The following is a 26,951-nucleotide window of genomic DNA, read 5'->3' on the forward strand; positions in this document are numbered from 1 at the left end:
TTGCCATGGAGAAGCTCTGCTCTGACAGTGTGTGTTGGTGTGTGTTTGCTTCTCTTTCCCCTCTGGTTTGTCCTATATGTGCTGGTGCTGGTGTGTGTGGTGTTGGGTGTCTCTCATGTTTCTGTGTGAGGGTTTGTGTTGACTGTAAGCTGATCATTTCCTGTGTGTCTCTGTGTGTGCGTGTTCTTTGCATGTCCTAGTTGGACCGGTTCAAGGAGCCCCCAGCGTTTGGGCCCATGTGCGACCTGCTGTGGGCCGACCCCCTGGAAGACTTTGGCAACGAGAAGACCCAAGAATACTTTGGCCACAACACAGTCAGAGGCTGCTCCTATTTTTACAGGTACAGGACAAAATTATGTGACTTTCATCTACAAGTGAACAGAAATACTACACAACAGTCCTCATAGTTCATTTCAGAAGAAAGTCAACTTGAATGGGAGTGAATATAGTGTAGCTTAAGCTCAGAGATAAGAACCTGATACCTAAACAAGCCAGAATGAATGCAATACTCGGAGATAAAAAGAAGACACACGAGGAACAATATTCTTTGAAATTAGCAGCTGAAATGTGGAGCCAGAAATAAGACTGATCCTCCAACGTGTTCCTGCCGTGTGATCGTCCAGCGCCAGCGAGATGTGACTTTCATCTACAGATCTGGAATCTAATAAGTTTGGAGGACTTCAGTCTGTTGGTTTGGGATGTTGGTGACGAGAGAAGAGAGAGCGAGATGTTACACCACATCCAAGATCCAATGACAATCACTGGGATTTGTACAAGAGACAACAAATCTTGCCCAGTTTACACACACATACACACACACACACATATTCAATGTACGAGCAAACACATAAACACAGCACTTGCACACACATGCACAAACACACACACGCATACAGTTCCGTTTCAGCATGAAACGATATCCCATAATCCCCAGGGAGACTGCACGGTTCTGTTGCTATGACGACTGGCTACTCCTGCCAGATATGGAGTGATATTAAGATACAGTGAGAGAAAGACGGAGAGAAACGCGGGAGGAGGGCGATAGTAGTGGTGGTGGGGTAGAAGATGAAAGATGGAAATGAAGAAGTAAAAATGGAGGCATTTAAAGACGAAGAGGTAAAGTCGATGGCCGTAGCCTCCCCCACGTGCGGAGTGTGTTGCACTGGGGCCTAGTGACATGTTGTCTGTGGAGAACACAGTGATTTTCTATGTTTTCTAAGACACAGCATCAATTGACCAACTCGTGAATGCTGGGCCCCCTCAGCACGGAGGCCATAAGCCCTGCTCATGCCTGCCTTGTGCCAGCTGATGCCCCCTGCTGGTCTCAGCTTGACACGACTTCAGAAAACAAGAGGCCCTCTCATCTCCCACTGCTAGTCTTTAAATACTTCCATCCGTTTTCTAGTTTACAGCGATCTTGATATAATGACGTGTGACATGTTTGCTATGTAAAGTGGTTATGACTGGATCTTTGTGCGTGTTTCTTCACTTGCTCTGACTCTCTCTCTCTGTGTCTCTGTCTCTCTCTGTCCACAGTTACCCAGCAGTGTGCGAGTTCCTACAGACCAACAACCTGCTGTCAATCATCAGAGCGCATGAAGCACAGGATGCCGGGTAAGCTGATTGACTGTCGCGGCTCAGTCCTTTCTCCCGGTTTAAAAGAGAAGAGCTCCATTTAATTTAATGGCTTACCTCGTCACTTCATGTTCCGAGCTGTTGTTTTCCTTTGTCAGGAGACTGGCACATTACGGGGAAAGAAGTTCCACAATGTTTCCCTCTGTCACACTTAAACTGTGTTGTTAGCATTGTTAGAGATTGTCCCACGGAGAGCACCAGCAGCCTGCACAACATTCAGCTCAACGAACTCACCTCTTGAAAACAGAATGGTAAGGCAAAGAGCCATGTAAGGTCTGCACCACTATCGTCTAAATAAAGCAGTTGAGGCCAAAAAACACAATTTCCTGACCCACAAATCCATCCCTGGCATCTGTTATCTTAGTGTAAATCCTCTAAATATAATAGTGCTGCCTTAATTGCTGCATTATGAGTTGTGCTGTTGCTGTGGTTTGTGCTGTTTGTGGAACCCATTAACAGTATTTGATCTGTTGTGCAGCTGGGCACTTGCATGAGTGCACTTGCATAAGGGCTAGCCAAAACACTTTAGAAGTTTATACTTCTAAATAGTCGTGGAGATGAAATGGTGTGTGTTCATTCAAAACACTGCGCAATCAAGAGAAGTGACTTCACGCAATGAAACGAGCAGCAGTGTAGAGATAGAACTAATTCCAAGCAGGTTTCAAGTATACGTTCACGCTGGAAAAAATGACAAAATAAACTACACTCACAACAATCAGTATGCAATCTAAAAAATAAAAACTTGATCCTCTCCCACAATACAATCGCAAAGGAAATGAGGGGGGTCTGATCATTGCTGGAAAAAATAACGAACCTGTTGTGGATGGTAGCAAAACCGCTCCAGGAAAAAATAACTCTACTTTTCTGGAAAAATGTTGGTTTCTATTTGTCAAGTGTGATTGCCTCTGACATTTTAAAGTTGCAGTTTGATTGATGTACAATAGTGCACTTATTGTATTATTACATAATATAAAAAGGTTCAATTTGTTGATTTATCACATACCAACTGTTGAAACTGTATTCTGTAAACATTACAAACAAATGACATTGTACAAATTGGTCACAGATGTAAGGTCTGCGCCACAGTGGTAGAGCCGTGTAACAGGCAGCCAATCAGGAGCCTGTTTGATACAAAGCCATTACTTTGCCTTGATTCGATTGGCCCACGGTCAGACGCAGGGCACAGCGGCCTGCTGTGGACAAAGTTTGTAAATAGGTGAAGACCGAAACAAGAAGCAGCCTTGCTGCCGATGACACTGATTTGCATGTCGGCATCTGGTTCTACACAGGCTCCGAGAGAGAACCGCATCCTTGGCAAAGCTACACAGGACACTGGACCTCCATGATAACAGACACTATTAGCATCCCTCTGATAAGAAAACAGCAAACTAATTCTGCTGCACACCCAGATTATATTTGTTTATAACAAATAACCCATATTCTTGATTGCTGATGAGTTTGGTAATTAGCCTATCCTTAAGGGACCCAGCTGGCAGAGGCTGCTTTTGTGCTTTGTTTGTGGGCACAAATGAAATACGCGTGCTTGGGTTCATTATCATGTCTAATCTCGGTAGGTCGTTTTCATGCTTGAAACTAATTGCACCCAGACTTGTTTTTTATTGCGACTAAGTCACTAGATCTGGGCCTGATTCAAAATGTTAGCTTTGTGCTGGCGGCTCCACTCAAACACTGTCAGTACTCTGCTCACTGTCATTTGGCCCACACAGATTCCTTCTTCTTTTGTTTTTAAACGTGTGGCTGTCTCGCCTTCAACCAGTCTCTGTCTGGTTTTAAAGACCTCTGAAGCAAATCCTCAGTTTTCATACACAATGCGTCTCTTTTTCAGTTGTAACGTGGCCGTTGTTTGTCTCTCTTTCCTCAGGTATCGCATGTACAGGAAGAGTCAGACTACAGGTTTTCCCTCCCTCATCACAATCTTCTCTGCTCCAAACTACCTGGATGTCTACAACAACAAAGGTCTGACACACAGAACACACACAGACAGCTGTAACCACTGCCACACCATTATTTTAGACTGAACAGTAAAATTATGCAGCCAAGTAGCAAACATTTTTAGTAAAACTGTATGTTAAACTTCAACATGATATTTTATGATGAATATTTAGGGAACATTATTGTCCACTGTATGACCAAAGACAAAATGGCTATAATGTGTATGTGTGTGTGTGTGTGTGTGTGTGTGTGTGTGTGTGTGTGTGTGTGTGTGTGTGTGTGTGTGTGTGTGTGTGTGTGTGTGTGTGTGTGTGTGTGTGTGTGTGTGTGTGTGTGTGTGTGTGTGTGTGTGTGTGTGTGTGTGTGTGTGTGTGCGTGTCCAGCGGCGGTGCTGAAGTATGAGAACAATGTGATGAACATCCGTCAGTTCAACTGCTCTCCTCACCCCTACTGGCTGCCCAACTTCATGGACGTCTTCACCTGGTCGCTGCCTTTCGTGGGAGAAAAGGGTATCACATGCACACACGTATCTTTTATTTAGACTCTTCCACACAGAGTGCATTTTAATCAAAACAACATAAGGCAAAGTTGTCTTCAGTGATACTGTAATAATGAAATGCTCCAGTCTTAGGCTCGTTGAAACGCTGATCAAAACGCACCTCCTTCAGGCTAAATTTAAATCTGAGCAGTTTGGGGTTTGGGGGGACTTCTCATCACAATTCGCATCTCATGTGAAGTGAAATAGCAGCTGTCATGGATCAGTTAACACATGTAGAATAAACTAAGACAAAGAGATGTTGTGCAAAAATCTAAATCATCTTTGTAATAACAATGCAAATACATTTCCGTCAAATGTAGCTTATGTTGCCCTCCATCAAACATAAACAGAGGGGCCAACTGTTGTAAATGTAAATGATCTTAGATCCTCACTCCATCTTTGTCCTGCCATGAACTTTGAAAGCCTCCTGAACGGGACAGAAGAGTTGAGTCTGTGCTGCACAAGTCAGCGACAACTTTATCAGTCTTGAGCTTTGACACGGTCTGTGCAGTGATGACATCACACACCACAACATCACGTCCGTTTCACCTTCGAGTGGAACACAGATGAAGGTGAAACGGTGCAGGGGATAATGCATTCCTTAGTTTTAAAGGGAAGATCCTTTCAATGTACTTTGCAGTACATGGTTCGTGTACCACTTTATAATATTCTCCAAAAATAGCAATTAGATCGGCTTAAAGGTGTACAACCCCTGCTTACAGGATTAGGGACTCGTGGGTAACCACAGTTTAGTCCGATTTGAGGCATTTTATGCCTTAATGGGACAGCAGCAGCAGAGAGATGACAGGAAATGAGGGGAGAGAGAGAGAGATGGGGAATGACACGCAACAAGCGCCCCCAGCTGGGCGCGAACCGGAGGCGCTCCAATACGTCCTTGGCTAAGTTTGTGCGTCTGTGTGTCTGTAGTGACTGAGATGCTGGTCAATGTCCTGAGTATCTGCTCTGACGACGAACTCGTGAACGACGGAGAGGAGATCTTCGACGGTAAGAGACGCTCAACACTGACATTAAAGCAATTTGATTCATTCTATGTAGGTGTGAAGAAATATTTCAGTCATTACAAATTTTGAAAGTTTATTTTTTGTGATGATGTTGATGACAAGAAGTCACATTATTGAGTTTGTGTATGATGCTTTTCCAGCCAGTGCAGCAGCAGCCAGGAAAGAGGTGATCAAAAACAAGATTCGAGCCATCGGGAAGATGGCTAAAATGTTCTCCGTTCTACGGTGGGTTGAGTTCTGGTTTACATACTGTATATGTGTATATGTGTGTGTGTGTGTGTGTGTGTGTGTGTTTGTGTGTGTGTGTGCGCGCAGTATGCTATAAATGTTGCATTTCCTTTAACCTTTGCAGAAATGAATTAAAAGTCACCAGATTGTCACTTTCAGCATTCAGTGTTATAACCCACAAGCACGTTTTGTGTGTTTTACACGTGCACAATGAGGGAAAGTCTGTAATTCTCTGTATTGTTTGTCTTTTTATCCACACACACCTGTCTCACACACACACACACACACACACACCGTCTCTGTCTGTCTCTTAGGGAGGAGAGCGAGAACGTGTTGACCCTGAAGGGGCTGACCCCTACGGGCATGCTGCCCAGCGGAGTGCTGTCTGGAGGCAAGCAGACCCTGCAGAGCGGTGAGTGTTTAACACACACAAACACACAACTCAAAGGTAACCTTGGACACACTTTCAAAAACAGAACTAAAACACACACACACAAGTAGACACAGACACAGTCTGAATATCTGCTTTGGACCATCCTCTGGTTCTCTCCTGCCCTCTTTCCTCTTCTCCTCTGCGGTTCTTCTCTTCATCCCTCTGCCTCAATGACTCGCTGACCCACTCCACCTCACCGGCGCTGAGGATACGAACAGCCTGCTGGTAATGTGTGTGAGATACAAAGAGAGTTAGAGAATGACAGAGCGTAAGGACAGACAGCCAACGTGTGTGTGTGTGTGTGTGAGAGCTAACCCCAGGTACTGCTAACACCAGGTGCCCTCTGCCATCGTCTCAGTGCTGCTCTGAGGGCCTCACATGACTGAAGCCTGAAACATGTCTGAGTCATGCGTACCCACTCGTATCGGTGCCTGCTAACACATCAGTTTAACGTGTTCAACAGTGGGCTGTGTGTATTTGTGGGGGGCGGGGTATTTATTCCTTTTATTCTCGGATAGACAGGAAATGTGGGGAGGGAGAGAAGGAGGTGCAAAGGAGGTCTCGAACTGGAGAAGTAGAAGCATCTTAGTCTCTATGCCATCATGACGTCATTACACTTTGATCTGCTTCATTCTATGTGAGCGTTCTTCGGTGATTCAAGTGTCTTTTTAATGTCTTGTTTGGTTTTGGACCCAAGTAACCAGTGTTTTTAACAACATTTAACTGAGATCATGAAGCCTCCTGTCTGAGCCACGGTCATTCTTACATTCACGTTTGTGCACAACTGCACAGAAGCATGTTTCAGCCTTCACTTCCGCTCTTCTTCCTTTGTACATCATCTTCTCTCCATGTCCTCCTTTCTTTCTCTTCTTCTTTTCTCTTTGCCCATCCTTCAGCTACCATTGAGGCCATTGAAGCCATCGAGACAGTTAAGGACGCTGAAGGTAAAGTCCCACTCATTTCACTGTGTGTGTGTGTGTGTGTGTGCGCGCGCAAAGCACATGTGTGCAGCCACTCAGCCACCCATGTTCATAAGGTCATATATTTCTTTTTTTACCCACGATGCACTGAGCTCTTCTAACCACATCAGCGCTCACAGCAAAGCCTAAAAGCGATGCACGCTGAAGCCACCACATTACAACACATGAAGCATCCACATGCTTTTCTCTTTCCTTCTCTTGGAACACAGGAAACACCGCTTCACTTTCTCCCCAAACACACAGACATGTATGTACATCCCCACACACACATCCAGCTTTTTCTTACACACACACACACACCCACACACACACACACACACACACACACACACACACACACACACACACACACACACAGGAAGAGTGGGGCTGTGGATAGGGGTGTTTTTTGTGAAAGTGGGCAGGGACACTGTGTGTTACAGTCTTTTGTTTAAATGTCATAGGTGCTGTAGTTCTGTAGGATACAATCATGCAACCAATCTGTTTCCCTGCAAGCAGAACCAGAGTGACCTGCGATGATTATTATGAACGAACGCAACGTGAAAAAGAAACATTTCCATTCATTTTACGAACCAATCCTTCAGACTTCATCCGTGGTGAAACTCTGCGTTCGACCAAATCCCAGCAAATGATCCGAGGACCTCAGTGGAGCACCTCAGTCATGTGATGACAGGTTGTGGACTTAGCTCCTGTGATGACACTGCTCATTGAAGCCAGAACAGGTCTGCCAGGTTCTTCTGTGCTACTGAACGGATTGTGATCATGCTATTTGTTTAGTGTATCACATACTACTTTGTCTTTACTCTGCACGCTTCTGTTCACTGTAGTCCTCTGTGTTTGTACCTTTTTCCTGTCCTGAACTGCAGTCCATAATTCGTTAATGCAAGTAAATGATGGGTATCTCTTGTGTATTTTCTGCTGTATGTGATATGATCTGTAGCGAGGTGTTAGGTGACCGCTGCGTAAACAGTGGCATATCTGTGAGGAGCTGCATGTGTGTGAAGGTAATATACGACTGTAGCTGATGTTCAAAAGTGGCAGCGATCTCTTCAGACAGAACTCATTATCAGTACAGTTGAGCAGTCAGCACTTTGGCTGATCTCAAACCTTTGCGTTTTCTTAATTTTGGTGAAATGTGTTTTTTTATGACAACCAGCATTATAAGTGGCAACTCTAACTGTTCTCTATCTGCTTTTGTGTGGTTCACTTTTAGACTAGTTTAAAGGGGCACCTCAGCAATATATTATTGCCCTTTCTTAAATAGGCCGGACATTTCCAGAGTTTTAATCCCGAGTTTGTGTGCAGCTCCACAAATGAGCTGCATCCTACTAATGTAACGAACAGCATCCTTTTGTCCGACCCTTCGTGCTTGGTAAACGCCCACGTCTTTTAAACTCAATGCCCCCATTTTACAATGCACACTTCTGCTCAAGGAATAGTTCGACATTTTGTACATTGTTTGTTTAATTTGTACACAAATAGAAATGTAAAGATGTAAAGTTGTGGTTCCAGCATGTAACATCGTAAAACCACAGTTCTATTTTTTTATGGATCAAACCAACGTGATACAATGTGGTTATTTGTGAGTGCTTGAGGCAGACTTTAGGCCAGGCTAGCAGTCTGAAGGCTAAGCTAAGCTAAGCTAACGACCTGCTGGAGGTCGCTTCATCTTTACCATAGAGACATGCGGGATGTATCAAACGTCTCATCGATCGCTCTGCAAATAACCGTATTTTCCCAAAATGTTGAACTATTCCTTTAAACATTTGTAGTGTTCAAACCAAGATAACCTTGATGACGTCATCAACTGACCTGCATGAAAACATGTTCATGCACCACCATGTTATTCATTAAATATCGCTGAGGAAGAGGAATTATGACAAAGTTGAAGCTTATTATCAAAAAACAGCGACACACTCGCTCAAATCTAACCAAACCAAAAGTATGGCCAATTTAGACATTAGTTCAAAAGAATCAACCTGACACCTGACTATTGTCTTTACCTTTTCATTTTTACTTATAGGTTAAAAAATACAATGGGAAAATGGTAAGCCTAAAAACCAACTTCTGACTGTCACAAACTCTCCACAGAGGTGGTTTTAAGGGTCTTCATCAGTCCCAGGTGTCTCAGACGACTGATCTAGGATCAATAGCCAGGTCGCACTGACTCTCACGTTCACCGCGAGCCACGAACTAATCCCAACTCAGCATTCAGACAACAGATGAACACTTGTCGATGTGTGTATATATTTGTGTAAGAACCCTGTTGATGTGCAAATATGACAGAACCTTGTTCATCCAAACCCAAAATGTCCCTCTGCTGAAGGAACTCAATCAGGGTAAAAAAAAGCTGAATTAAAACAGACTGAATGCTTTGGAAATGTGTGCACACTCACATTTCATAAATGAATAAAATGTGCTTTGGAATCTTCAATCCATTTCGGTGCTCTGAATATTTCCCTCAAAGCTCCCAAGGGGTTTGGATACACAAGATTCTACTTAATGTCTCGTTAAATATTAACTCTGTGTGCACGTATGTCTGTATGTTTGTTTGTGTGTGTCTGTGTGTGGGTGCGCGTGCCTGCCTGTCTCCGCAGCCATCCGAGGCTTCTCTCCGCAGCATCGGATCAAAAGTTTCGAGGAGGCCAAAGGCCTGGATCGGATCAACGAGAGGATGCCTCCGCGACGCGAAGGCGTCAACAGCGTGGGCCTGTCGATGGGCCGCATGAACATGGGCGAGCCCAACGGGACCGACAACAACAGCAATATCCAGTGATGGACATACACTCCCACATGCCCAGACACATACCTGCAGTTACAACAACTCTGATGAGGAACCCAATTCATAGATAAGTGTACATAGGCATATACACACAACAGAAATGCACACACACACAAACAAAGTATTACAGTCACTGAATAGGCTACAGACAGCATCACACAAACACACATGATTACCTACCCCATGCCCGTTGCCTGCAGCTGTATGTAAAGGCTGAGTCTCTTCACTGAACTGTTCGGCCCTATTTAAAGAACCACACACTCCCATGTACCTGCACAACAAACAGGAAAGCTACGAAAAAACTTCACCATGCAAAACAGGAGGAGCTGCTGCTCACGGTGTATGTTGGGGATCACCAGTGGGTTGGCGGTGTCAGTATGACGTGGCTGTGTCGGTGGTGTGTGTTGTGTCGGGCGGGGTCGGGTGTTTGCAAGGGGGGTGGGGGTGAGAGTGGCAATCAGGGGTGGGGGGCGTTAATTAAAGACGTGTACGCTTCTCTTTCCTGTTTGCATCCCGAAACAGGAAGTGGATAGGTTGATTTTATAGAGTTGCGGCCTGATTGTGGGCACATGCTTTAACATGTAAATGTTAATGCAGTTGTATTGGAAAATGTGTTTCCGTTTGCAAACACACGCTGACCATCAGCCAGGCAACAGCAAGATGTTTTATTTATTTTGAGGTGCGGTGTGGTATCTGTTGCTGAGAGATGTGTGGAGATACTCTCAGCTGCAGTCTAATCTGAGCCCTCACTGTCCTCTCCTTCTCGGGAGGAGATTCCCGTTTGCTTTTGTAGCACTACACTGTACCCATCCTCCACAGGCCAAGTGGAGGTCTCCCTCATCTCCCCCAGAAACCCTCTGGGCCCAGGCCAGCTAGCTCTCGGGAAAGACTTGAAACTGGGTCCGGATTAGATCTGTACTGTTTATGTTCATGTTTTTGTTTTTTAATGTTTATGTAAGTGTTTATGTTAAGTTTTTATTGCACATGTGATGCATATACGGTCACAAGATGCAAGATGCAGTATAGCGGACGTACGATGCTTTATGTATGAGAGGGAGCCGGGGGGAGTTGAAATGTGAAGTCATGCTCCATTCATTCTCTTCCTACATCCTCCTTTCTTCCCGTGTTGCCGTCTGCTACCAAACAGCAGTGATGGCCGTGAATCTCTGGCCTGAAAAGCAGGAAACACTATTTCACAGGGAAACCGATTCTTCTTGTTAAGGCAGCGGCCACAACAACAGCAAGAAGCCAGAAGAAAAGGTCTTTGTAAAGCATTTATATTAACGCATCAGTGCATGCAGAGTTAAGTTCTTTGATAATAATGTGAAGATTATATTTGTGCTCTGTGTTTCACTATGGTAGGATTTTATTTTATTTTGGTTTTTCTGGGTAATATAAATGAACTGAGGAATAATGAATAAATTATTTTGCACATAATGTTAATTTAACTTATTTTGTGCATTCATTTTGTGTTATATTTTTTTCCATGTTTTGTCTTTTTCTTTTTCACAACCTTTGTATCCGGTTCCTTTCGACGCTGTACAGAATGACGGTACGCTTCTATTCAAAGTGTCACGTCCACGTTCTCTCCTCTCTTCTTCGTCGGTGTACAGGAGTTGTTTTTAACGATTGATATGAATAACGATAAACAAATATTAAACTCACATTGATGAATGCCCATTCTATATACAGAGGCACAGGCATTCAGGCAGCATGATTGCATGGTTAAAATGTGCGCTGTTTAAAGCAAAGAGCAGCAAGTCACATTTTAACAGAAGAGCCGGCGTGTTGCCGTCACAATTTAAAGGAAAAAAAGTGTACTCTCTGTGATTATAATTCTTGATGATTCCTCTTGTTATTTGATGATATTTATGATTCTATAATTATTATGATTCTATTTATTATGGACATTATTCTTAATATTTAAGCTCTCTCTCTCTCTCTCTCTCTCTGCTGGTTGCTCTTCATGTTGCGTTGCTCCTTGGTTGGTCTTATTGTGCTTCTTTGGGAGAGGTGACCCCCCCCTGGGGGACCCTGTGCCATAGAAATTGTGCCACGGTTCTAACTTTCTCTCTCTCTCTCTCTCTCTCTCTCTCTCTCTCTCTCTCTCTCTCTCTCTCTCTCTCTCTCTCTCTGTTCTGACTCCCCAGTCACTAACACTGTAAGCATGCCCCATGGGACGATCCACTTTTTTTACTCTTGAATAAAATATGCATGAACCTTTGGTATGCATACTGAGCCTTTATTTCGTTCCCACTGCGCATGGACACACACGGCCGCAAATGAGTTTACAAAAGAACCGTCCTGATGATAAGAACGGCTTCATCAAAACTGGTTCTTGATATACAGTTGCCAAATCTCAGCGGAACATGCTTATAGAAAATCATGATAATCTTGTGCAGCAGGATTTAGTCTTTTTCCCCCAAAATGTCCTGCCCAGGAAATCAACTTGTGACCCCTTCAATTCATTTGACTTCCTGTGGGGGTCCCAAACCCCAGCTTGGGAAACACTGCAGTGAGTAACATGTTCTTTTGCAATCTTCCTTTAATACTGAGGCAGTCACTGCAACTGGTTTTGCGTTGACTAAAAGATTTCACATAGAAGAGTAATTACTGGAAGAGCCAGTGATGAGAGGGAGCAACTTTCTCTTTCATTATGTGGTGTCACTGAGGTCAAACTGGGCTGCGTCACATATGTTGAGCAACATCTACAGATGAGTACCTGAATAAATACTTCCGTACAGGGCGTAACGATAAAACTGGTTGGATGGTTGAATTAAGAGTGTCACTGTAGCGTAGTGGAAGGTCGGTTTCTTTCATCACTGAGGTTTTAAGATGAAAACCCCCCAGCATAACCCCATGGAACCAAGAACATGTTCGACTAGCCATTAGCCAAAATATGTAAAATAAAAAATAAATCACAAAAGTTCACATTTTATTGAGTTATTCATATTGTCTGTAGATTGTCTCTCCCTACAGGTATATGCAAATTCTGGTTAAGAATACAGAATTCATCTTGAACGTATCAGATTTTTCTTGCATCTGTTAAATCAAGTCTAAAAATGTTCAAATAACCTTTAAAAAAACAGTCAAGTAATATGTGTGTAATAGTATAATGTGAGCTCCTCTTCATGTCTCACGTGGCCAGAGACCTAAGGACATGTCCTCTGTGTCCTCCACAGCCTGTATATAAGAAGGGGTGTCCTCCATGTCCACATTACTCCGTTTCCTTTTGAAAACGCATGTGTTTTGCTACGTTTACACTGAGCGTCCACACTACGCCGGAGTTTTAGAGCACCGTAAACGGATACGTTTGAAAACTCCGGGGTTGCGTTTTCGTGTGGACGACCGAAAACGGATAAGTTTAGAAACGATGACGCCCACACCCGCGTTCGCTACTTGATTGGTTCTTAGCAGTCATGACGTGTCCTTCCCTGATTCGTCACACGTCCATCACGTGACCCTTACCCGGAAGCTCACAAACAACAACATTGAACACCGATTGACTACCAGGTTAATTCAGCATGGACAACTGATTACAGGCGATGCTGACGTTGTTGTCTTTAGCAGCTGTTGTTCAGTAAAAGTCTGCATTATTACGAAGGAAGCAGCTAATGGGGCGATCAGTGACCAGCGTGACCAGCAGCGTCATCAGCCCTACGGAGTAAATGCTCTCCAGTAGGACAGAGACTTCAGCCACCAGCAGAGCTACGAGTGAGAACAGACAAGACCGAGGAAACGAGTGAGAGACGTGTGTTGACCACATTTATGGATCCATAATCTAGTAAACTGTTACGTGTAAGTGTTGATTTTAAAGTAAATTTGATGTGAGAGAGAGAGAGAGAGAGAGAGAGAGAGAGAGAGAGAGAGAGAGAGAGAGAGAGAGAACAAGACATGCAGAGCTGTAACTAAAGTCTGAAAAATAAAACATCTAAAACTTTCCACGAATTGTGTCTGTTTGGAATATTTTAGAGGAAAATCTTAAGTATCAAACACGACGTTTCATTATTGAAGACTACTTTATTACTCTGTCGTAATTTTTTTAACTAAGCAACCAATCCACTTCCTGTTTACATCGACACCCACGCGCATGCCCAGTGTAGGTGAAGAGTCACGTGATATTCGTTTTCAGGCGTGTTAGTCTGGACGGAGATCACTTCGAAAACGGTGCTGAAACGCCGTGTGGACGGAGATCGTTTTTGCTTGAAACCTCCGCTTACGTTCAGAAAAGGAGTGGTGTGGATGTACTCAGTGTGGTAACGTTAGCCTCGAGGTCGACCAGGGATACCTGACTTTTGCCTTTGCAAGGGGGTACTTGGAAAGCTTGTGGAATGGCTTAATTAAGTGTAAAAATAGAAATTACAATTATGGAGTCAGCTGTTATGAACGTCAGGTGTTGCAGTCAAGAGTGCATCAAAACTGGCGTTGGCCTAGCTAGCAAGAGTGTTCAGAGGAGTTGAAACAGTTAGCTTGCTAAAGAATTAACTTGATGTCAAAACAGTTCAAATGATCTAAAAGTAGGAAATGGATGAACTGTTGAAATTGTTTGCTTAAACACATCTATAGAAGTAATGGACAAATGGTGAAAAAATGCAAAATAATGTTTGTTCATTTTACAAACAGTTAAATAGATCATGTTAGCGAGCGCTATCTAGAAGTGATGGTTGCGATGTTCAGCTTATCCTGTTGTAGCGTGTAGGTATGCAAACAACCTAAACATTAGTTCAATTGTATGAAATAAATATTGTTACGATAAACCCTTAATGAGTATATATATATATAAATAATATTATATATATATATTTATTAAAATATATATTTATAACATAAATATATATTTATAATACAAATATATAAATAGGTGTCTGCGAGTGGCCATAGAGAGAAAGAAATACATAACTTTAAATTGAGGCCACAATTTACCAATGGATGTGCACCGGTCATAAGTCGTGACCTCAATTTAAGTGAATCATTCCTATGTTTTGTTTACTCATTTCCCTATCTGTGTATTGTTGGCTTTCACTTTCATATACAAACGGCTCAACAAAGACAGCATGAAAAATATCTGCACCTTATATTGTGAAAGAATTGAAAGTTAAACAATCCGTATTCATTACAAACATATTAATAGTTGCATATTGAGTACTGAAACTGCTCTTGTTAAGGTTTTCAACGACATCCACTTAAACATAGACAATGGCAGAAGTTCAGTCTTAGTGTTACTAGATCTCAGTGCAGGGCTGATTACACATCAGAGCTGACTAAAATGACATGTGGTGTTCCCCAAGGTTCAATACTGGGGCCTCTTCTGTTCAACATCTACATGCTTCCACTAGCTCAGATTATGGAAAACAACAAAGTGTGTTATCATAATTATGCAGACGACACACAAATCTACATAACTATGTCACCAGGGGACTATAATCCCATACAAGGGATGGGTAACTGCATTGAACAAATCAACAACTGGATGTGCCAGAATTTTCTTCAGTTAAACAAAGATAAAACAGAAGTAATTGTTTTTGGTACCAAGGATGAACAATTGAAAATCACCGCTCAGCTTCAGTCACTGATGTTAAAACCCACAAACCAAGCCAGAAATCTAGGTGTAGTTATGGATTCAGATCTCAACCTGAACAGCCATATCAAGACAATTACAAAATCAGCCTACTATCACCTGAAGAATATATCAAGGATTAGAGGACTTATGTCTCAACAGGATTTGGAAAAACTTGTCCATGCATTTATCTTCAGCAGACTGGACTACTGTAACGGTGTGTTTACAGGTCTCTGTAAAAAGTCTGTCAGAAAACTGCAGCTGATTCAGAACGCTGCAGCTCGAGTCCTCACTAAGACCAGGAGGGTGGATCACATCACTCCAGTTCTGAGGTCTTTGCACTGGCTTCCTGTCCAACAAAGAATTGACTTTAAAATCCTGCTGTTGGTTTACAAAGCACTGAATGGTTTAGGACCAAAATACATCTCTGATCTGCTGCTACCTTATGAACCATCCCGACCCCTCAGGTCGTCTGGGACCGGTCTACTATCTGTTCCCAGAGTCAGAACTAAACATGGAGAAGCAGCGTTCAGTTTTTCTGCTCTACATATCTGGAACAAAGTCCCAGAAAGCTGCAGGTCTGCTGAGACCCTCAGCTCATTTAAATCAAGATTGAAGACTTTTCTGTTTGCTGCTGCCTTTAATTCAACCACATTCAATAAATATATTAATCAATTTCCTGCATTTCTGCATTTTACTACTGCATTTTATTTCCTGCACTGTTTTTTTAATGTTTTAATGAATGTTCTTAATTGTTTTTAAATCTCCTTTTCTTTTGCCTTATGTTTTGATGCTTTTAATGGTTTTATGTGAAGCACTTTGAATTACCTTGTTGTTGAAATGTGCTATACAAATATACTTGCCTTGCCTTGCCTTGCCTTACTTCCTCTTTCGTTTCCTCTAATCTCTGCCTCCTCCCTCCCTCTCTTTACCGAGATCTTCGGGCAATTTGAATTCTGGCAAAGGGTACGTTTAACTTCAATCGAAAGAGAAAGTGTTGGATGGTGACTAAAGGAGAGGAGAGACAGAAGGAGAGGAGCCGCAGAAGGAGAGGAGCGGCAGAAGGAGAGGAGCGGCAGAAGGAGAACAGAAGACAAAGGCGATCTCTCGTATCTGGATCACAGCTAACACACCATGGTGAGTCCCTTCATACCTTCATTCTCTTGTCTAGTTTTAAAATGCACTTTGGATGGAAATTAGGCATCATCACTGACAGAGATCAACATGTTTGTGGTAAAATAGGAACTTTCTTGAAACCTCACTGCTTCATATTAAACTGTCTCATCCTCATTCGTGGTTATACTGGAATGCACTTTGAATGGATTCAATTACTTGGGAGTGTAACTGTCTAACTGACTATTGATAGGCAGAGAACACACATCTAGTTAATACAGCTTTTGTATAAATTGTATAAACAAAAGTAAGCATCGGCAGATTGTCTGTTTTTTGAAAAAGAAAAAGGACATACTGATGCCAACAGGTATAACGTCTTCTAAAATCGTCAAGTCAATTTAGCCCCGAATCACAGATTTACCTCAGGGGCCTTTACAATCCGTACAGACTGCCTCTGTCCTTTCCAACCCTTGAATTGGATAAGGAAACCTTAACAAACCCCTTTAACAGGTCCAGAAATTGAAGAAACCTCAGGACGAGCAACTGAGAAGGGAACACTAGCTCAGGACGAACAGACCTGCAATATATGTTGTGCATACAGAATAGACCAACACAATTAAATTACAATATAGACAATCCACATGACAAAATGCACACATATAATGTGAACATTCGCCAAACACAACCTCCTCTCCGTCATATAACCTGAGACGAGGAGAGGCTACGCAAATACACAAGCAGCAATCCCATGTACATCATTCACATTAAACGAGAGAGAGAGAGAGAGAGAGAGAGAGAGAGAGAGAGAGAGAGAGAGAGAGAGAGAGAGAGAGAGAGAGAGAGAGAGAACACGTAAATACATGCAAATACAGGCAGTCAGACTCTAGAGGGTTGGTTTCCAAGTAGGAAAGGTAGAATCACATTTCTCTTTACTACATTGAACCTTTGTGTAATGTATGTTCAGACTAATCTGGCCACACCCCTCTCCTATTGCACAGCATCTGTGTGTCTATAAAGAGATGATGGGGGAACAACAGGTTGCTGGGACTGAGCCAGGTGCGCACCGTATATTTCCCAACACAAGTTTCAGTCCACAGAGAGTAGAGAAGCCCAGTGCAATTCAGACTTACTTCCTGCTTGCTTTGTTTTTATTTATGGACTTTATGACGGTCATGAGCATATTTCGTTGCCAGACAGGTTTACAGTAAATTTCTCTCACTTACTTACAACATAGTTTAGACTTCATTGAACAGCGTTCTGGGTGAACTGGCCCTTTGCACTGAGAGATAGACACATCTGGTTTCTCTGGTGACTGAACCCCTCACAGACGCTTCGCCTCCAGGACCAGGACGCTCTCATCCCTCGGCCTCGAGGGACTTTGCCCAAGGTGTGTGCTGTGGCGCTGGCTGCCATGACGACGGGAGGCGTCGTGTTTCTTTCTCCTGAAAGGTTGTTTGGATGGGTTGCCATGGCAATCCTCATCCTGACCCTCGGCCCTCTGCTGCACGGGCTCTGTCTGCTGGCAGAGGAGATGTTGCACCACTCAAATACCAGGTGAGAAAAAACGCTTTGGTCCGTCAGTTGTGCGTGTTTTGGTGTGTTTTTATCAAGCTTTAGAATAAATAATGGTCGTACGTGTCAGCCGCTCTGTATTGCTCTCATATAGCAGTCACAGCTGATTACGCCGTCCCGACCAATAGCGCATCTCGTATTATACACCTTTTATAGAAGTTAACCTGACACGCATTGGAAAAAGGCAGACACTTACAAAAAGTACTTTTTAGGTGATTGGATGAACCATCTGTCAATCAAGCCCTCTGGCTTTCAAACAAAACGCATTACTCAATCGGACAAGATGGACTTCCGTGTGATATGTGACCCCGGATCTTAACATTATCCCATAACATCGTGAGAATCCAGCTGCTGTGCATCAAATGACTGTAATGTAAAAGACATCCCTCATAGTGACGAACCCACAGAGCATCATCACCTGACTGCAGCTCCCCTCCAGCTCCACGGAGTGTTTGACTGTCTTTCAGCTCAGTGTTTTGGTTTTACAGCACGCAGCTTTACTGTTTTTTATGTTCGACACTCTCATTAGCACCATTTCCAGCCACAGTATGCAGCTGTTTTTGGTGGAAAACTTTTAAAATCCCACCGTACACGATGTCAACATTGATCTCAGTAACAGTATGTTTTAATATATCATTTGTCTTGTCCTCTCTAAATGAATGAAACGTTTCACTGATGTTAAAATGCTAAACTGAGACACGGTAACGGGGTCAACAGTATCCTCCCTGTCTTTACCAGGTATAGAGGCCGGAGGCTGCTGAGCCACTTGCTGCCAGCCTGTGGTTTTGGGGGAAAGACCCTGCTGGCTGCTGGGCTGGCAGGCCTGCTGCTCTACCTGGCCGGACATCCTCTGCCACACAAAGGCCAATGCTGGAAACTCCTCAGCCTGACCTCGGTCCTTTACGCTCTGTTCAAAAGCCTGGGAGTCCTGGTGAGGTCCACACCAGACACACAAACACCACTGTCTTTGTTCATGTGGGGTGTTTCTCTTCCTCGACACTGAAAGATCTTTAACAGCATACAAAAACACAGTTTGAGCCCTTTTAATTAGCATGTAGACATCTCTTAATGTACTTCTAATGAGTAGACATCTGGGGCATCTTAACCTTGTTAGTGCAAACACTTTAGCGACGACTAGAAACCGATTCCAGGACAGTGTTACAAAAAAATACTTCATGTAACTAATTTAGCAGTGTCGGTGTCTGTTTCTGTCTCACTGCCCGTCACCGTCCCGGAAAAAAAAAGTCTCTGATGTGGCATTCAAAAAAAAAAAAATCAATGAGAGTTTTGAGAAGGTGAACGTTCAATACTGTCACACACAGTCAGAAGTGAGAGACCGGCATGTGTACAACACCTCGTCGCAGATGCCGCTCACATACGGAGCTTCGCTTATCGAGTCATTTATCCATAAACAAGTCAGGTGAGCACTCCTACGGAGGCCCAGTCATGATGTGACATGATGTTCTCACCTATCCTCAGGCCCTGAAGTGGGTATCCTAATGCTCATTTAAACTGCCTTCCTGTTTACCTGCACCCACACACCAGAGGTGGAGACTACAGTTCACTTTACTGACTTCCTTTGAGAAGTTCAGTTCAAAGAGTTGTAGCCAGTGATAATGATTTTTCTTCTTTTTATAAGCTTCACTGTCTAAATTCACTTCAGTGCATCAATAAGTCCCGTGGGTTGCTGCCAGCAGTGATCTTCAGTTCAGTAAAAAACCAGACCACATATACAGGCGCTGTTTATGAGAGTTATAGCGAAGCAGCCAACTATTTGAACAGTTTTCACATCGTGATAGTCTTTGGTTTTAACAGGGAACTAAACTCCAGGGAGCTCCGCGGCTGAAAGCTCCTGATCCTTTCAGTGACCCGGCGGTGATTCAGTACTCAGTTTAAGGTTTGAGTGTTAAAGATTTGTACGTACGTGTACCGAACACCTCTACCACTCACCCAACACAGCCCTCCGAAAGCCAGCTAACACCAGGGTCGGGTAGTAACGGATCACATGTAATCAGGATCACGTAATCAGATTACAAAGAATGAGTAACTATCATCAGCCTAGATTGCATTTGAAAAAATCAGATTATAGTTACATTGTCAAGTTCTCTCTATACATCCATGCTAACAACGCATTAAGCTTACTACAAGTCTACTGAACTCTTGATACAGTCAAACAAGTGTAACTGTAACAGAGAACTAAAGCAGTGCAGAGGGATTTTCTCTCTCCTTTCACAATCCTGATTCATTTAGATCATTGATTTCATTAGAACGGTTATCAATTGAGAGCTTATATATTGTTACAGCTCAGCGCGCCATGGTAGAAGTGAAAAATAGCCTCGTTTTAACATAAGAGCACTACACTTGAGACAGAGCAGTCCCTCAGTAAGAACACTTCCTCAAGCGTCAGTTGATGGTAATTGATGTGGCATTTCTGGAGTAAAAATAGGCTCCGAATATGTCTTCATCAGCAACAATGACCTTAACGCTGTCCTCAAAGAATCGCTGTATACTTCTGAAGAAAGCTCACCGGCCCCTCAGACTCATGACAGAAACTACCGGCATTATAGATTAAAATCCAGCTCAAGTCTGGGTGTAGCTGTCCTGTAGAATTATATCTGTAAATATATTCTGCCCACACAGAGTTGGGTCAAGTTACTGGATTCAAATGATATGGCAATTACTAATACAAAAGAAGAAGTAATCTAATCTGAATACTTCTGGATTACTTCAAAACAAAACATTATTGCACTTTATAGGGTAAAGAAATGAATAATTGGACACAACCACAAAGATCCACAAACACATCAAAACATTTTCAACGCAAATAAAATGCATTTAGCATATTTAACATTTGCAATTTGTCAAATCAAATGACCGTCACAAAGACTACTGGCACAAACTACAGGTGTGTGTTCTACATGTGGGACGCTGTCTCTCAGATGTGTGTCCTTTGATCAGAGTCCACAAGGAGCACTTTGTAACGCGAGGGGAGCATTTACTCAAAATTGTCATCGTCCATTTTCAATGTGAATTAAAGGGAATAAAAAGTTTAAAAAAATATTAGTTAACATGAACATTAACAAACAGGCAGCCTGAGAGAAACAACTTACTTTTATATTCAGTGGAACGTTTTTATTTAGAACATTTAGAATTAAAATCAATCATGAATTATCAATCATTGCCAAAGACAAAGCTGGAATCCTTTTACTGTAACTATGTAATGTCATATATTATATATAATATCTTTTAATAATCGGGGCTGATCATAGATGCTTTTTTTGTAATCTGATTACGTAATCCTAGTTACATCGGAAAGGGCAGCAGGGCTGCAAGGATGCTCTTTCCTGAGGCAGCTCCTGAGCGGAGGTGAGGTGTATTGACAGCCTCCTGCCTCTTTCTGTGGTTGGTGTGCAGGGTCCGTCGGAGGTGGAGGTGTCTGACGTCTGCGAGGTCAGGAAGATGAACGTGGCCCACGGCCTGGCCTGGTCCTTCTACCTGGGCTACCTGCGACTGGTGCTGCCACGTCAGTAACATCAAAACACACACCTCCTTATGTTTGTGATTGCACGCGATCATTTGTATACCAGAGTGGTACTTGTACAATATCATCAATTTAAATGTACATACGGTCTCTGCCTGTTTTTGAGATGAGCTGTCACTTGTGCTACACAACCCTCAAATATTCATTTTAGGGGACACTTCAGTTGTATTCTCTGTCCGTTGTGGTTTATAGGGACATAATGCACCGCATTCTAGTGATTCTAGAGATCTGAATGAATGTGTGTGTGTGTGTGTGTGTGTGTGTGTGTGTGTGTGTGTGTGTGTGTGTGTGTGTGTGTCCCTTCAGGTTTAGAGGATTCCATCAAAGCATTTCGTGAAACCCGTAAGGCCCTCTGTGGTCGTGGCTCCAGGAAGCTCCTCATCCTCATACCTCTCAACGCCAACATTTCTCACAAGCTGGAGGAAGAGGACAACAACATCCACTTCTATGGCAACCTGCCCAACAACGAGATAGACAGGGCAGGCGTCCAGGGGCGGGTCTACAAGCACAGCGTCTACAGCGTATTGGACGAGCATGGGGAGGTACAACAACAGTTACAGAATGACACTGATGTGCTTACACACATTAAATAACAGCTGTGTACCAACCATCCATTCTCTGTGGTTTTAAGAGTCAAAGGTGGCTGAACAAATATCCCATCATGCATTGGGTAAAAGGGAAAGGAAAAAGAAACAGACAGATCTGTATGCTTTTACTGTTTTACACTATAGATCTTAAATTGAGTTGCAAACTGATGAAGGTTCCCTGTTACATTTTAAGCAGATAATCAAGAATCTGATTATATTCAGAAATGTCTCTCAGGTGCACAGCACGAAATGAAATGAGGTAATCAGAGAACCTGCAGAGTGAATGCCCCTGAGCTGCGACTCGGTGCCGGTCTCCTTATTGCCAGTGTGAGTTGAAAGACTGAGCGTGCCGACATCTTCTCCTTTGATCAGATTTGTAAAGACTACACAGCAAATATGCAACAGAGCGAGAGCGAGAGAGAGAGAGAGAGAGAGAGAGAGAGAGAGAGAGAGAGAGAGAGAGTCACAGTAAAGTGACAGACTCAAGGGGCTGTTTCTGTATATTTCCTTCAATATTTCATGATAGCGCATCAATGTGCTCCATATTCAACATGTTTGATGTGGCAAATCTAAGAGCGGTTGTACTCTAAACCGCCTCTGTAGTTTAGTCGGGGGAAAGGAAGTTTGGGACGCATGAAAGCCGTCTGAGTTTCAAGTGAGACCGGAAATAGCCACCAATTATATCAAAGTGATTGCCAGAGCGGTGTTATGGCTGTGTTTTACAGTTGCAGTCACCACACAGAACAAGGTGGCGATGAATGTTTGACCTTTGACCTCTGTAAATAGCACCGTGCTGTAAGGAACGCTTCACTCACGACATGACTATTTGTTGAACAAGACACAGAATAAGACTTGTTTGACCTGTTGTCTTAAACATACTCTGAGAATATAAAACAAATCTGAGACTTTTCAACACAGACAGTTTGTACTTTGAAATCCAAAAAAAAAGAAAACAAGCAACGGAGAATAGTAAATCACCTCCAGCATGCTGTTTCCCATCCACAGCACAGCATGAGCACCACCTGCTGGTCAAACCTGAGAACTCACCAGTGGAGATCTGCTTGAGTAAAGCGTAGCAGCACCATCTACATGTAAAACATGGCAATCAAACCTTTCTGCTGCCAGAGTTCCACAAGCTTTTAAAGGATTATTTGTCCATGTAATGTATCTACCTCTCAGTGTCTGCGCGCGTGTGTGTGTGTGTGTGTGTGTGTGTGTGTGTGTGTGTGTGTGTGTGTGTGTGTGTGTGTGTGTGTGTGTGTGTGTGTAAACAGGCCCATCAGTGTGTGGTGGAGTATGCAACGCCTCTGCTGACGCTGCACAGCATGTCCCAGGAGAGCAGCGCTGGGTTCGGGGAGCCTGAGCGCCGGCAGCAGGTCCTGCTCTTCTACAGGACCCTGCAGGAAATACTGGAGCACTCGCTGGAGTGTCGCAACCGCTACAAACTCATCCTGCTTAATGGTAGGAAGAGAAGCCGAGTGTGTGTCTGTGTGTGTGTGAGTTAACTTTACACACACCTGGCAGCATGAGACAGACTGCTTTTAGGGGATTTCATCTTTTAGCTCATCTGCTTCCCCACAAGGATTGACAATCAGGATTTGCGTATTTATTTATAGCTTATTTTAGCTGTGTCTGTGTTTTTAGAAAAGGTTTTGTTGACACACACACACACACACACATATTATGCTGCACAGTGTGTGACTGAAATGACAGATGGAGGTCAGAGTATCAGTTAAGAACTGTTCTGGCTTTGGTCCAGTTGTCTCTGGCCTCGTGTGACCTTTTCATCTTTGCACTGGCAGTAAGAAACTCAATCCCAATGGGATTTTAACAGAAGTATCTTCACGTGGACTTTTGAAAAGGAAGTGAGACAATGAAAATGATTAGATGCTGAAACCGGCCATAGATCGTGTCTTCTTCTTCTTCTTCTAGATGAAGACGGGGACGACCCTCGTTTCCTGTCCAAAGCCATCCTCAGACACCTGCAGCAGCAGGAGAGAGAGGAGTTCTGCCTCACCCCGCCTCCTCAACAGGAGATGGTGCACCCCCTGGCAAGAACACCGGGCGCCATGCCAACTGCTCCGCCCATAGGTGGTAACTGTAGATACCCCGAGCCAATGAGCAGGGAGCCTACGCTGATGTTCAGCCTGGATAAACCTCAGCCTCTGAAGGAACCCGTAGAGAACACCGACCACTACCGGGGAAAGATATAAACACATGCTTATATAACGTAAACACACACACGCATGTACACACACTGTTACTTTATTCTTGTTACATACAGCTGATAGATTAGCGATACGAAAATTATAATCTGACTGTCTGAATTCGATATTAAATAAATGCAAATATTTGCTTTATTTGTTTGAGTTTATTTGATGTTTTCTACATTTCATTTGTTTGGTGAGCTACCGGAGACTCTGGGCAGCTGCTAGTCCTGACCAGTGACAGGAGGTACACACACAATGTATGATCATTTTGATCAACGTCGACAACAATTGTGAAAACCATCACAACATGTGTTGACTTGTCTTTCTATCTATAGAAATGGCTCTGGGTGTAAACGGATGCATGGATCAGGCTGCGGCACTGAGATTCAAACCGTGTGTGTGTAGTGGAGACACCCTGAAGGTTTAGTTTGGAAGAGCAAACAGAAGGTGGTGTCCACGAGTCCTGCTGTTGCTAGTTGGTCCATTCACTGGTCTCAGACTCAAAGGACGGTCAGCATTTAGCTACGATAAGCTGTCTGCAGTTCACCTTTGAATATCACAACGAGGATCTTTCAAAGCGAAGGGGACAGCAGGAAGGTTGAGATGCAAATGTTTTGTGTACAATAAACATTTGAATTCATGCAAATATTGCCACAAATGATGCAAAGGTAATGAATGAGTTGAAGCAGTAAAAGCACATTTCAGGCAGGAGAGCGCTGACAGAGAGAGAATGGAGGAAGAGAAAGGTTTTACGATTGTATAAACAAACGTTACAAGAAACCTGACACCACACCTGCTTATCTGCGTCTCACATGAGCACACACACACACACACACACACACACACACACACACACCTCCTGACAGCAGCACTGCAGCTGAAACTGCCAGGTGAGGTTGCATCAGCTACAGTATGTTTACAGAGGAGTCATTCGATCCAAACACATGATTTATGACGTGCAAATGTTGCATTATGCAAATAAAGACAAAATAGAAAGCAAACCACGGAGCACAGTTTTACCCTTCCTGCTGATGACTCGTATCCACACAGACCTGTTGAGGGGCCACAAGTGACTTGGTTTGAAGTGGTCACAAGTCAAAAATTTGCTGCACTATTCCTTCTTCCATTTTGTGTCACCGCTCAGCAGACCACAGTGTAATATGAGGAAGGTCTTTGTTGCAGGCAGCAGCAGCAGCATTGTATCTGTCAGTAACCTGTCCACTTCAGGCAGTTATTTCATCAGGACACTGATAAGAATTTGTGTTTTGACCCAGTTCCTTCCGTGTTCGATAAGGATTTTAAAAACAACACTCACTCTCTGCTGCAGACATGTGAGTTAGTCATGGCTGCAGTGGCTGAGGGCTGCCAGAGACAGGTGTGACCTGTTCTCCACCAACACCACCACATCACAGGCAGCTGACATCAGCTGACACACTGATGTCAGCTGATGGAAACGCAGATTGTTGTTGTTACAAGTTTACCTTCTAACAGTGACTCATTCTTCCCTCAGTTTGTGTACATTAAAGTCAAGACATTTCGATAACAGATGTGGAGAGGACAGGTGTGTTCCACGGTTAAATATATATAATAAAGACTTGTGTTTCAGACTCAAGCCCAGAGTCAAAGGCACATTTTACCCACAGGCAATATTGGTGAGGTGGTGAGCACATACTGGCACTTCACTCCGTAGTTCCCCTTCAGCTCCACAGAAACGTCCTCCTCGTGGTGAGTCTTTCTGACGGCAGCATTTTATCTGAACCTGATTGGTTGGCAGAAGTGATGTCACAGCAGTGAGATTTCTCCAGAAGGTGAGTCAAGCGTGAGAGGTTAACTTGTAAAAAAAATAAATAAACTACCTTCCTGCTTCGTGCCTGCTCTCACGTCAGGCCAGTGGAGCGGACTTTAAGGTGAAGCAATGACTTCACTGTGAAACATGGCCGCCAGACACCGGCTGAAGAGAATGTTCATGTGACTATTTCCCCTGTTGCACTCTTCCCCACTATCAATCCACAACACAAAGAGATTCATCTTTCTGTGTTTTAAATAATCATGTGCTCAGGTGTCCCAGATTAGTCACTGGGACATGTTCTCAATTTAACAATGTGGCCTGATGCACATATACACTTTATTTCAGGAGTACACTCTAACAAAAGCAATTTACTGTCAAATGAAATAAACTAAAATATAAAGACTACTTTAAAGTTAACAATAAAATCACGAATACAACTGATTGAGAGTCAGTGAAAGGCAGCTAAAACCAGTTTACATTTCCTTAATTGCTCAGAAATACGATGAAGAAGTCGTGTTTATTGTTATTTGTCAACCAGTTGGGATCTAATTTGGGTGAATATGTTATGTGGCGGTAGGGACGCATACATATTCAGGGAAAAGAAAATATTCCTGTGTTTAGTTTGTACACGTCCGATGCTCCAGGTGTGGGTTTGTGTGTGAGTGGCGTGTGTCAGACCCTGTTACTCACTTGTGAGTGAGGCAGGGCTCACGTCTAGACACGCTCACACACACAAACACACGCTCGCAGGAATTTGATGTGCATACACTGAGAGCAGGTATGAGGGTTTGGTTTACTGGTAACTTACATGAAAACACACTCGCTAATGTGGCTTTTTAAGAGCCAACCAGGAAGATAAGTTGATGGAACTATTACAGCATATTTGTCAAAATAAAATCCAAAAGTCTGATGTATGCATTACAGGTTTTTGTTTCACTTGGAAAACTGTAAAATTCCACAACAATGTATCAATGATATGTATATGAACTGATCATTCTTTTGCACTATGTC

At 43.2% G+C, this 26,951-nt stretch overlaps 2 protein-coding genes across 2 annotated transcripts in view; both read left to right on the forward strand.

The window, feature by feature from the left end:
* ppp3cb (protein phosphatase 3, catalytic subunit, beta isozyme) overlaps window positions 1-9,689 on the forward strand; it is a 28,247-nt gene extending 18,558 nt beyond the window's left edge. The window contains exons 6-14 of the mRNA XM_079269024.1: window positions 201-340; window positions 1,537-1,614; window positions 3,518-3,612; window positions 3,972-4,097; window positions 5,054-5,131; window positions 5,289-5,373; window positions 5,691-5,788; window positions 6,706-6,753; window positions 9,387-9,689. Of these exons, the coding sequence (XP_079125150.1) occupies window positions 201-340; window positions 1,537-1,614; window positions 3,518-3,612; window positions 3,972-4,097; window positions 5,054-5,131; window positions 5,289-5,373; window positions 5,691-5,788; window positions 6,706-6,753; window positions 9,387-9,565 (927 nt within the window). The 3' untranslated portion in view covers window positions 9,566-9,689. The remainder of the gene's footprint in view (window positions 1-200; window positions 341-1,536; window positions 1,615-3,517; window positions 3,613-3,971; window positions 4,098-5,053; window positions 5,132-5,288; window positions 5,374-5,690; window positions 5,789-6,705; window positions 6,754-9,386) is intronic.
* A 6,469-nt stretch (window positions 9,690-16,158) lies between these two features.
* On the forward strand, window positions 16,159-24,220 carry sting1 (stimulator of interferon response cGAMP interactor 1). The gene is made up of 7 exons (XM_079268693.1): window positions 16,159-16,265; window positions 17,569-17,795; window positions 18,552-18,744; window positions 21,228-21,336; window positions 21,661-21,896; window positions 23,216-23,402; window positions 23,874-24,220. The coding sequence occupies exons 1-7, from the start codon at window positions 16,263-16,265 to the stop codon at window positions 24,152-24,154; spliced, it is 1,236 nt and encodes a 411-aa protein (XP_079124819.1). The 5' UTR covers window positions 16,159-16,262; the 3' UTR covers window positions 24,155-24,220.
* Window positions 24,221-26,951: the final 2,731 nt, after the last annotated feature.

Source organism: Melanostigma gelatinosum, assembly GCF_949748355.1.
Source record: "Melanostigma gelatinosum genome assembly, chromosome: 5".
Classification (NCBI taxonomy): domain Eukaryota; kingdom Metazoa; phylum Chordata; class Actinopteri; order Perciformes; family Zoarcidae; genus Melanostigma; species Melanostigma gelatinosum.